Source organism: Ornithodoros turicata, chromosome 5 (assembly GCF_037126465.1).
Source record: "Ornithodoros turicata isolate Travis chromosome 5, ASM3712646v1, whole genome shotgun sequence".
Lineage (NCBI taxonomy): Eukaryota > Metazoa > Arthropoda > Arachnida > Ixodida > Argasidae > Ornithodoros > Ornithodoros turicata.
In genome coordinates, this window is record NC_088205.1 from 7,272,379 (window position 1) to 7,284,637 (window position 12,259).

The 12,259-nt window shown below is 43.8% G+C and overlaps 1 protein-coding gene across 1 annotated transcript in view; it reads right to left on the reverse strand.

The window, feature by feature from the left end:
- Positions 1-2,162: 2,162 nt before the first annotated feature.
- The window catches only part of LOC135393892 (homeobox protein dve-1-like), a 36,529-nt gene continuing 26,432 nt past the window's right edge, over positions 2,163-12,259 (reverse strand). Inside the window, exons 4-6 of the mRNA XM_064624227.1 lie at positions 9,455-9,578; positions 8,615-8,720; positions 2,163-6,590 (exon numbers count right to left, since the gene is read on the reverse strand). Coding sequence (XP_064480297.1) covers positions 5,334-6,590; positions 8,615-8,720; positions 9,455-9,578 — 1,487 coding nt within the window. The 3' untranslated portion in view covers positions 2,163-5,333. The remainder of the gene's footprint in view (positions 6,591-8,614; positions 8,721-9,454; positions 9,579-12,259) is intronic.

Sequence of the window (12,259 nt, forward strand, 5' to 3'; positions counted from 1 at the left end):
TCCTGTATCTACACTCCAAGTTCTCTGGGTTACGCCTTACCAACATGCTGAAAAGTTCATGTTAGTGCCCTTGTAAGAGGCAATTTATCTGAATACAGACCGAAGCAGGTATGCAATGTCCTAATGCTTTGCAATAGCAGCAGTAATCGAAATGGCACGCTCGGCATTTAACGAGGGTATTGCTAGTTGTCCTTCATAAGATGATAAGGCCTTACTTGTTTCGTATCCTGAGAGACCCGCAATTGAGTTGATGGACAAATTCCTGCAGTTGGACATTAGTGGGATGGGGGCACTGCCGGTACCACTCTCGCATTCGTGGAAGTTCCATTCCAGAATGAAAAGTCATGCGGCAGTCCTGAGGTGGCTTCTCGTCATCCAGAAAGGTGGACACTGCCACTGAAAATATGTTACAGAGAGTGTTCATAACAGGTATCGATGATGAACGATAGGAATGCAGGCCAAAAACAGAAGCCAAAGCATGTGCTTGGTATTATTAGTATAAAGGAACTGGAAGAGTACAGAGCCTCTCCCAAATTTTATTACAGTAGCAAGTAACCGTCATTACTCAATTTGCTCTCTGTCACCTATCTGCATTTACGTATTTTCATGCAGTCATGCATCGGTACTATGCTACTATGGTTCAGTTATAATAGAGCTCTAGTGCATCGCACGCTATTGCCTTTGCGTATGTAAGATATAGTGTTGGTGGTCCTGCGCAGAGAGCTTCGTGCATTTCACAGGACCACCACGCTATCCCTCACATATGCAAATGTGATAGTGTACGACGCACGAAAACCCTCTAATAGCTGTCTTTGTTTGTAGTTTTTTTTTTTCCCCGACAAGTCAGAACGTAAAGAAAGTGGGGATGTCTTGGAACTCTTCTGATCAGTTCTTCTTCAATGGAATGAAGTGCTTACCTGGAGATGATTGCCTGTAGTTCATGAACCATCGTCCAAATTCTTTGCACTTTTCGGATCCCAGTTTCCCATTGAACTTGTTATTTACAATGGTAGACAACAATGACTGGAAAAGTGTGGCACTCACTGTCAGTCAGTTGCAATTTCGTATTTTATTTTTCTTACGCCGTTTCACCTAACTTACGTACCTTTCGAGATTATGGCACGTGTGCATCTAGCACGAAGAACACGTGTGCAACACACACACACACACACACACACACACACATACAGAGGCATACTACAGGATACAGGAGTGAACCATTTAGATACCTGTTTGAGGGGACATATCTTAGCCAACTTTGACTGCGACATCTCCTTCAGGAGCTGGATAACTGCAGTTTTGACACTATCCATGTTCCACATGTCCGGATCACTTGGAATACTGGAAAAAAATTTAAGAATTGCGTGTTCCTTCCTGCTTGCCTATTTGGGTGGTTCTGTGCACTGAAATTCGGGACAGCCAGCCTCCAAAACAGGATAGCAGGATAGCATTCGAAAAAAATCTATTATGGGCCAGCAAGATGTGACAGTCCATATGTACACACATAATGTAAGCCCATATGCAATGCCTCTTGTAAGAATCTGTGCATTATTGTTTGTGACATTCATTTGCGAGAAGGAAAATCTTCGCAGCATTTACACGAGGAGTCGCTAAGATAACGAAACCAGAAGATCACACGTAAGTATATAAGTGTATTAAAACACTGCTTGCATAAACGGCGAGGAAATTCCGCAGCGCCATCCTTTGTAGCTTTGGCAGTGCTCTACGCACAAACAGTATTAAGGACTGTGGTGCGCGCCTGAAGCACTACTGAAGCTCCTGAGGACACCACTGAAGGAACCCTCCACCATTCGTGCAAGAGGACCTTGGCCCTTCAAAGCCTTCGGCTAATTTATGTAAAAATTATTGGAGGCCTAACTAAGCATTGTTTATCATAAGCGAAACTCGTCCAAAGGAAATTCCATCCCTAAATTTTCGTAGCCAAGTCTCTTACCTTCGCCCTTTGTAGGCCCTAATCAAGCACCGTCAGTAGTGTGTTGGGTGGGGCAAAGAGCTAGAGTAACATAGTCTTCATTTATTTGTGCTCGCTTTATAACAGGGTAACATGAAGTAGTGCTTTGCAGAGTAACTACTATAACTATAACTACTGCCATCAAGTCATCAGAATCCCTCATGACACACAAATTAAGGGTAACGCCATGTAGTGAAAGAACATCTGTTTTATTGTTGCAAACAAAACAGGAAAACAAATATGCATTCGAGACATAAAGAAAGCTTGAAACAAGAACTATGAGTATATTTTCAACATTGCACAAGCAAGTCTAGTCTCCGTGTCACTGTGTGACAGAGAGGTGTTCAAGCGCTCAGCATTTCCCGGCAGTATCACAACAGGCAGAAGAGGGAGCCTCGGAAAATCTCGGAGCACACTCTAAAAATCACCGGTATACACGCGCACACATACACACCACTAAAAGCAACTGCTATCTCCCATTAGTTCAGTGCTATTTCTCTGGCCACATTCTACCTACAAATTGAGCCCTCCTACAGTGTTTTGTGACCCAAAACTTTATTGCTTTGAATTGTTCGTGAGAAAAACGGGATGTAGGAGTGAGATTTAACATTTAAAAAAAGACAACACAACGCGTTAGTAAAAATTGGTATTGTACATCCGTCGTTAACAATTATTGTGTTGCCTTATTACTTCAAGGAGCAGATGTGTTGTAAATACTATTCTCAAAGTAAGTGGTGATTACACATAAAGATGGACGAAACAAGTGACGAAAAGTAGGACATTTTTAAATAGTGCCTCCTTGGATATTGCTTGGAAGTTCTAAGGGTGCAGGTGGGTGTAGGGATTGTCCCTCCAGTCTCGCATTGCAGTGTCCATCCATATCAAAACATTTTTATACCAGGTAACAAATAAAGCTATGTTTTTACCATATATACATATCCAACACAGGGCATTAAAAGCAGCATTGTTTTTGTTTATCTTGTGTACCTAATGACAATGTTTCACTAAAAACTCCCTCCAGTTTCCGCCGATGGGGCCATGTACTACAGTGAATTATTGTAGTACTTATTGCTACGAAGACAAACGAAACGTAAGAGTATGCAACACAAAGCTGACTAGGAAACCGACTGTGCAGTCCAGAGCTGGGAGGAGTAAACACAACGTTAATGTTGATTACAGTTGTCTGTGCTCTATAAACCCATGGACTACAATGAAGCAGTTTTTTTTATGGTTTTCGTATGCACCAAAGAAATAATCTTGTGAAGATACATTCATCACTCGGGTTATATTACATAGAATATGTCATGCTAATGCAAAATGAAGCATCTAATCGCCCAGTAGGAAACCTAAATTATTGTGAATGAAAATTATGCATTGTATTGCAGATTGTTCTAGTATTGCGAGAAAGGAAACTGTTGGAATGCACAAAATTGCACTTCTGTTGCACATTTATGATTCCTCATAATTACCTTTTAGAAAGGTACTTGAAGATACCTTTTGCACATACAGTATGCCATGTACTCAAGCATGAGCAACACATAATGTGTCATAGTACTGAACAAATATTTACATTTAAAACTAAAGCAACCAAAGCTGTTTGTGACACTGCCACATGCACCATTCCGCAGTACCGAAATCAAATTTATGCAAAACATCCAAAATTTCCAGAACTTCAAATCCTTCATCACTCCAAAATATGTGCAAGCAAATAAGAGGCAAAGCAATTGGCTGCTATGTCATTGGAAGCTATATTAAATAGCTACTAAGAAAGTGTTCGCTAAAACATAATTGCGTGTAAAAGTACAAAATTTGGATGCTCTCCAGGTGATGACCTCTGTGATAAGATACATAGTAACTATAACATAAAATGCTCATCACTGAAAACTTAATAAATAGAATCCCTTAAGAAATCAGTTTAAAGCAGTACAAGCACCTGGTAGATAACAACTGTTGAGATGGCAATCAGGGCCATTATGTTATTGCATTGTGAGCATCAGTAACATGAACCTGACCTATTATGACGATGTCTTGCTTGTTATTTGCATAGTTTGCAGGAGACTGCATGCACACAGGATTGAACCTGCACAGAAATCTGTGCACATCCTATATACTGCTCACATGTGTGCTTGTGCAGTAGCAAGAATGGCTGTGTAAGTACCATGACCTACTAGATTATGATGACCATGTCATATAGGCAACCCTTCCCAGCGCTGCATTTGGAAGCTAGCGGTGGCGCTACTTATCGACTCGGTTATTGCTTCCTCAATTTCTGCAATACTTTGTACTTCATCTTACCTTAGTATTTTTGTACAAGCGGTGGATGTCCCAAGAGAGGTGCTTCTTTCTAAAGTTTATTATCCTCATCATTCTATTCGTTTTCATAAGAGCTGTTGCTGTCATCTGCTACGGTAGTTGTGCGTCCTTGTCCAATCATGACACAGATCTCGCGGGCCGATGAGTAGCGCCCCTAGTGGATCGTGCGGAGGGGCTCGTCATAGGGGTTGCCGATTATGGCATGGTCGTTATAATCTAGCAGGCCGTGGTAAATACATAATCAACAATGGGAAGTGATTGTCCAGTCCACCATAACAACACAGGCAAAACATAAATGCAAGTCTTCAGAACGTGCCTGACCACCCAACAAAAGTTCCGGAACATAAAAACGGGAATGACCCAGTGTGTGGTGTAATGCACGATACCCCACAGAAATGCAGTGAGAACCTCAATGTTTTATGCGAGACCAACTGTTTGCGGTGGCTGCACTCATCTCGAGAATGGCAGTACATTCGAGATTTCGGTGCTCATCACTTCGGGGGCAGTTTAAATATTGAAGTTGAATCACAGAAATAAGCTAATGTACTTATGGTGTACATAGAACAGCATTAGTAAGTACTTGTTTTGTATTTTATTGTTTTTTGTTGACCTGCCCATGGCTTTCCTACGCTAAAATTAAAAACACGCAACTCACGCCGTACTTCTGTCGCCATTCGTCGAGCGAGTGCTGCGGCATCTTGTACATGAAAGCTAAAATGAAAAAAAAAAAAAGAAAGAAAAAAGTGAAATGTTGCCCATGTGAGTATGATTGAAATCTTTGTGCACATGGACAGACACACGCACACACACACATCCCTTGAAGAAATGGAGACACGGCAACCTTCAGTTTTGCGACGTTGCAAGTCGATGACTGAGAGAAAGAAAGAAAGAGAGAGAGGCTTTTTTGATTCCCTTCCGAGGAGAAGAAAGCAAAGGCAAAATATCTGAGGTAGGTCTTTGGTATCCTCAGCCTGATCCCCCGTCTGACTAGACAGCCTAGAAGCGGTCGGACCTCGCACACTCGGGGGGGGGGAAACTGTCCTCCCTGTCACTCCGACAGGGACGGAGGATTGTCCCCCTGTGCCCCTTTGGGGGATCCCCCCAGACCCCTGGTTCCCCCAGCTAGTCGTTTGCACTTAGCCCTCCTGTTCTTGAACCAGAACTGGATATTCCTTGGCTCCAACCGAGGGAACCGTCGCCGGTAAGGCAATGAGTTGAGCTCTTCCGTGTGCCGGATGATCTGCGTGTGTGATGGATGTGTATTGGTGGAAAACCACTGTTCTAGGCGCGGAACTTCAGTCACCGGGTCGATGAACGTACGATTCCTCTTCCTCCTTTCATCGGACAGAGTTCCACACCCTCCATCTTTGTCTAAAGCATCTTCGTCCCCTCCCTCTGGCCGCCCTCCACCTGCTCCCGTGCATTCTTCCTCTTCGCTCTCATTGGCTGTCTCCTCCCCATCCATCTCACTGCTGGAGTCTGGGCCCGGCGGTTCCTCCTTAACGCTGACAGAATCCCCGTTTCGTTCCCGACCTCTCACCGACAGGTCCAACGTCGCTTCGGGACTGCCCGACTCTCCGCAGGACTCCTCATCCATCCCACTTGCATCATTGTTCCCTTGCGCAAAGCCGTTCACCCGACGAAACCCGCTCCCGTCTTCCGAGTCTTGAGTGGAATCCAACATGCAGTCCCAGCCATGCGGGAGGCCACGCAAAATCCCATTGCCCGCAGCTGGTGCAGCACTGACAGTGGAAGCAGCTGCAGCAAATTTGAGCTCTGCCCTCTTGTGAGCTGCCCGGGCGTTCTTGAACCAGTACACAACGTTGTTGACGTCGAGTGGCTTGCGTCCCCTCCGCGAGTCCAGCGCATTTAGCTCGCGCACGTATTGCTGTATCATGAGCCTCGACGGGTGCTGGTTCTCAGCGAACCACCTGTGCAGCTTGGGCAGTTCTAGTTCTGGATCAAACGAGGTTCGAATTCGAGTCCGAGATGAAGAAGACGACGGTGTTGTGATTGCTGTTGTCACCGGGACCAACTGGTGAGCACTTGGGGCGTGGGAGACAGGCACGGGGGAAAGGGAGATCTGTAAGAGCCTGGGCTGTTGAGGGGAGTGTTGCTGATGCTGCTGCTGCTGCTGCTGCTGGCTGTGCAACTGTTGCTGCTGCTGTTGCAACTGGTGCTGCAGTAATGCCACCTGCCTGCAGTGTTGGAACACTTGGTGCAGGTACCACTGGTCAAACTTCTTTCGAGTCTCTTCCGAGATCTCCCACTCAGTCTTTCCCTTGCTCAGGGCTGCAAGCGTTGGCTGAAAGAAAGCGGGTCATGTCATGGGAAACCAATTCAGGATTAAACTGTGCCACCTTTTGCACTCACTCTTTTCTTTCCAGTATACTATAACACCTGTGCTACAAAAGTAATAGGCAACATCGTATATTCTAACCTGCACCATACTTGTGAAAGGATTATGCAGTCGAACCTCGATATAACGAAGCTCACAGGGAACACGATTTCTTTCGTTGTACCGAATATTTAGTTGTATCAAGCCTGACGAAATATGGCAGCCAACTGCGGAGTACCGTTAATACTGTCGTATAGTGTTTCATTGTATCGAAGTTTTACTGTATCATAATGCCTATTTCCATTTCAAGTAAATGCAACAAATCAAACAAAAAAGTGAAGGCCCCTTCACTTGACAATGCTCGAGCCCATTGGTCTGGCAGTGGTCTGAGAGACGTTGCTGGCACTGTCAAACGTGTACCTTTTGTACATACCTTTCAGAACTACATAAAGATTGCTGAATTATATTCACTAATTAATGCTGTTTTAGAGTATGGAAAACTCACTTTTAATATGTGTAATATGCTGACGGTACACACAAAATTTTCATGCCCATAAATTTCAGATGCAACTCTGTTATATAGCGGGGCATTTATAATCTGTGTGAATAAATTACTATTTTCTTCAGATCTAAATCCTCTTTCCATATAACACAAAAAGGTTAGGCTATGTTAAGCACAACTATACCACACAATGAAATGCTTCAGCATGGTTACGATAGCTTTTAGGCTGAACTGAAACTCAGAAATATTACTCTCATTACATACTACAGTGCTTTGCATACTGCATGACAAGTGACTGAGTTAAACACAGAACATTTCTTTCTTCCAAAACCATTAGCAGAGCCAAACCCAAATACACCATAACCAAACACATCATAACACTGTAAAGCATTCAGATGAATTACAAAGAAGCCACCATTTTCAATCTCGTCAAACTGTAACAAGGAGGTGTAATTAGTACGCACAGCTCCACCAATATCATTATCCACCGCTGCTGCTGCTGCTGCATGTTTAAGCCTCATTTTAAACACCGAAGCAGAAGTACATTATTATGCATGCACGCATGCATGCTAAAGATTAGAAAGATGAAAGGCCAGAAAGCTGATCTCCTTCGCTCCCGAAGAAGGTTCTTTATTAGTGAAGGATTAACATCTTTCAGCGCAGGCTGTGTTCCATCTTCACGCAAGTTACTTGTCAGCAGAAATGAGAATTGTGGATTAAATTAATTTGTAAGTATAGGCAGTGGAATGCAACACCCCTCTTGCAGATTATCCTTTCATTCATAATCTGCTCCTTTTGTTCTGATGATGGTAGATACATTGGAGCACAAAGTGCTGTTAAGCAATGCTGTATATATAATATGTAGACCTAACATTAAAATCTGACCTTCATGAAAAGCGCAAAAAAGATGAGACGTAAGAGATTAACACAGAATGAGGCGCTCTCAATATTGTTTAATTAAAATCTGAATACCAAGAAGCTTAATGTAATACTAGCATGTGTTGGGTAGTATTATAATGTAGTCACCTTGCCTTCCACAAAAAAATAAAATAAAAAAATGAACACACACACAAACTTGTAGTATAATGCAGTTCAAAGCACTATGAGATCTTCAGATCTGCCTACTGTATAGTGTATACCCACAGAAGCAGCATTATAGATATAGCAGTAACGAAATCAACTTTTTTTTTTCTCTCCCTTTATTGTAGTTGACTTAGGTTCTGACTGGACAGATAACTGAGAACAGATAAAGTGCATTCTTTTTTCTGCCACAGCCCCTAAATGTGCAGCAGTTTCCAACTTCTTTTATAGTTTTTTTTCACGGCTTTTTCACAAACGAAGTTTTCACGGCTGTCCGTATATGTTCTGCTTGACTTAAAAAGAAAGAAAACTGACTTCTTTTGCACCACTGTAATGCTACAACCTTGCCTACATATAGCGCAACTACTCTGCGTACTGTTTGGTTTTGAAAAAAAAAAGCAGTACCTACCTGGTCAATGGGACAGCCAGAGCTGACAAGCAAAGAGTGCGACTGAGCCAGCAGAACCTGGAGCAGCTTCTCTTTCACATCGTTCACCACATTGCGTTTGGGTCGACTGAAATGAGCAAAACACTTCACTTGGTTCCTTGACCATCACGCCTGGGTCACCAATCTCTCTCTCCCTCTTTGCTATGGCTACCGCAAACGGTCGCACGCATAAAGCAAAGCAACGCTTCACTGCAGCAGAAATGCCAGTCAATTGTTGGCTCTTCACGATCTACGGAACAGGGCTTTGAAGAAATCTTCCCGGGCGGACATTTCAACTTCCGTTTCCATCTTCGTGACTGTCTCTCTTGCACCTGGTGTCTCCACCACTGTGGCTTTCGGCAGACGGAGCGAGTACGAGAAAGTGATTGGGCGAGCACACTCAACGCCAATACTAGTCATCCGCGGTCAGTTGGAACGTGCAACAGACGTGCTCTCTTGCAGTTACGAGCAAGCTTCTCAGGGCCCTTGAGAAGCTTGTCGGTATTCCTTGCAGAGTGCAACGTCCCGTTAAGCACCACTGACCCGCGTCTGAGTCCTATAGCATGGAGGACACGCTGCACGACTCCCCTTTTACCTGACACACGGAGGGCACTCATTTTCACAAAATCCTAATAAGAGGCATTGCAAATGGGCTACAATACATACGGACGTGTACCACACAGACATCCTATCAAACGTGTCACACATCTCAGTTTGACGTCATGTGTGTTTTGTGTTGTTTGTGTTACGTGAACTGGAAACCAGCACCTCTAGAGGTGCTATTCATTGCACTTCTCAGCTTGTATAGAACAAAGTGCGTACCTGTACAGTCTTATCCTGAGAGTAGCTCCTTGAAGGTCCCCTAGGATGTCCCCTACAGTGGCTTCTGGGAGCTCCGTGATTTGTTCAAAGGCCAGAGGCTTCCAGTTCTTTATCTGGATCACCCCTGGGCAGGGAATAGCACAAAGACAAACTGTTAGCAGCCTCGATATGCTGCATGATGCCCATACGAAATGAGATAAATAGTGCAGGCAGTAAGAGGTATGGGCATGCTCCATAAAAGCAAGGTACTAGGCCTTCTCAAAAGTGCAGCTGTGTGTTACAACAACCGAGTGCAGAAATGCCAGCTTGCATTTCGGCTATGCAGTTTGCAATTTCCAATATATCAGCACAAAGATGGCTCTCTGTCCCACACAGTCTTGATGAGCAAAAATCCACTCTTTATAGTCTTCTTCAACTTATCATTTCACCTGTCAACCTATGCATGTGCTAAGCATATTAGTATTTAATTCATCATGTGCTATTTACACCTAGTCCCAGAAAAAACTAGCAGACGGAATGGTCCAGGAAAAGAATGTGGCTTCTTAAAGATAATCTGTCATTATATCCTACTTTTGGCCTCGTAGAGATCTTTGCGGGTACCCCTCCGTTCATACTACTGTCCTGTGCCTGGCGCCTGCTTGTGATCTTGCTCAGTGGTCACACCCTCACAGACTATGGCTGAAAGAACACTCAATACGAGTAGGCTACAATATTGGAAATATATCCAAACAGCACAATACTTGCAGGTGTCAGCTTTACTACACTACATTTCTACATTTATGCACATTGTCTTTATGCACATTTTCAGGCCTGACAATCTGTAAAATTACACAGCCTTAAAAGGTGCTGTGTATTTTCGAAACACTCCTATGTAACATTGTGAGGAGTCAAGACTGGGGGCTCCCACTCAGAACCGGTTGACGAGGCAATCTCTTTCAGACTTGCGTCGATGCCAGAGGCAGATAAATTAATTGTCCTACGATTATCAACAAATTTTTGAGTTAGATATCTAGAAACTGAAATCCAAAGTAGGTTTGGGAGTGGGGTGTATCCCGTTTGAAACCATTAAAAATAATCTTTCAAAAATAAACGCGTAAGTACCCACTATTAAAAATATATCTCTCAGAATATACGCTTAAAAATCAATGCACAAAAATATTCGCCGAAATATCCCCGTTTAAATAAAAACGCTAAGGAATCCACGGTTAAGAATATATCGTTAAAAATAAATCGTTCAGAATCCCCCAAATCCACTCTACAGTTGCTAGAGTCATGTGATATGGCCCAAATCAAGGTGAACTGCAAGCAAGGGGCTTAAACTAACCTCACAGGACCAAACTAGCCTAAACTATTCTAAACTAACCGAAACCAAACTAACCTAACCTAACATAACATGATATAACCCGGCGTAAATTGCAATCAGTCCGCCTCCGTGCTAGATGGTGAGGGGATTTTGAAACAGTTTATTTTTAATGGTGGATAATTATTAAACGGTGATCTCTAAGCGGGGACAGTACGCGGTTTATTTAGGAGATATATTTTTAACCGTGTATTTTTTAAGCGGATTGTTCTTGAATGTTTTATTCTTAAACGTTTATTCTTAATGGTGGGTTTCGGGGACCCCCTGGGAGTGCACTACTATGGGAAGAGGTCCGGGTCACAAGGCTACAGCGTGCAATAATAAAAGATGCGAAATTAATTTAAGAAAGCTCGCACACATCCGCAACATTACCGAGCTCCAAAGTTAAAAAAAAAAAAAAAGAAAGAAAGAACAGACACCAAGCTCCAGTATCTCGCTTATTATTAGGTGCCACAGAAATCGTGAGGAGCAAATTGCAAGGGAAATTTTCTCTCTCTCTTTTTTCTTCTTCACTGTTGGTGGCGCGTATTACTTCCGACCCGGAGAACACGGACGCGTGGCTCGGAAAAGATAATCTCCAGTGATACGCAGCGCCCGAGCCGATTACACATCTGTTCTCGCACATAGAGCCTCGCACGATACCGCCCAAATTTAAAGGGTCGCTCATGCATGACCAATGAGCCTCCGACACCGACTTAACTAAGCCCCGTTTCCGTCGCCAATCCTCAAATAATAACGCCAAAGCCGTCACTTACGAATGCGCGGATAAGCAGCACTAAAAGCGTGTCCTTCGGAAAAAGAGCAGAGCACAGGAACGACGCGTCGTCTGCTTGCTTGGCGCCCACGCACGCGCGAAGGGATAAAGTTCCGGCGAAAAACCCCTCCCGCTCAAGATCCGCTCACCTTCCGACACCAGCTAAAAATGTGACGGGATTAGCGGATCAATATGCGTTGCTAAGTGCGGGTCGCACGTATATATTTATCCAGAGTCGGAGCCCAATTTTTATCGCGCATCGCCGAGCACAATGCGCAGCACCATCGACTCGGGATCGGAGAATAAAACGCAAGAACGACAGAGAAAAAGCGTTTCGCGTTCGGTGTTGAAACGTGGCCGAGTTAAAATCGGCTCAGAGCTACGCGTCAGACTGACGTAAGACTCGCATGAATATTAAAAACGGTGAGATGATAGGTACGGTTTTTAAGTTCCTGCCTGCAGAGGAATAAGGTAAGACGCAAACATATATGCTTGTTCCGTTTCATTCTAACGCGGCTTAGTCCACTTGTTATTGCGTGCCATGCTTTTGGGTGTTGCTCAACACCGTTTCTGCTCGAGGAAAATGCAAAGGATGAAGAGGGGCAAAAAACGATCGTCCCTGCGAAAGAGGCCTGCCGTAATCCTCTTAGCATGGCCGTATTTCCCAATCCCTCTCGTCTCTATCCCCTTT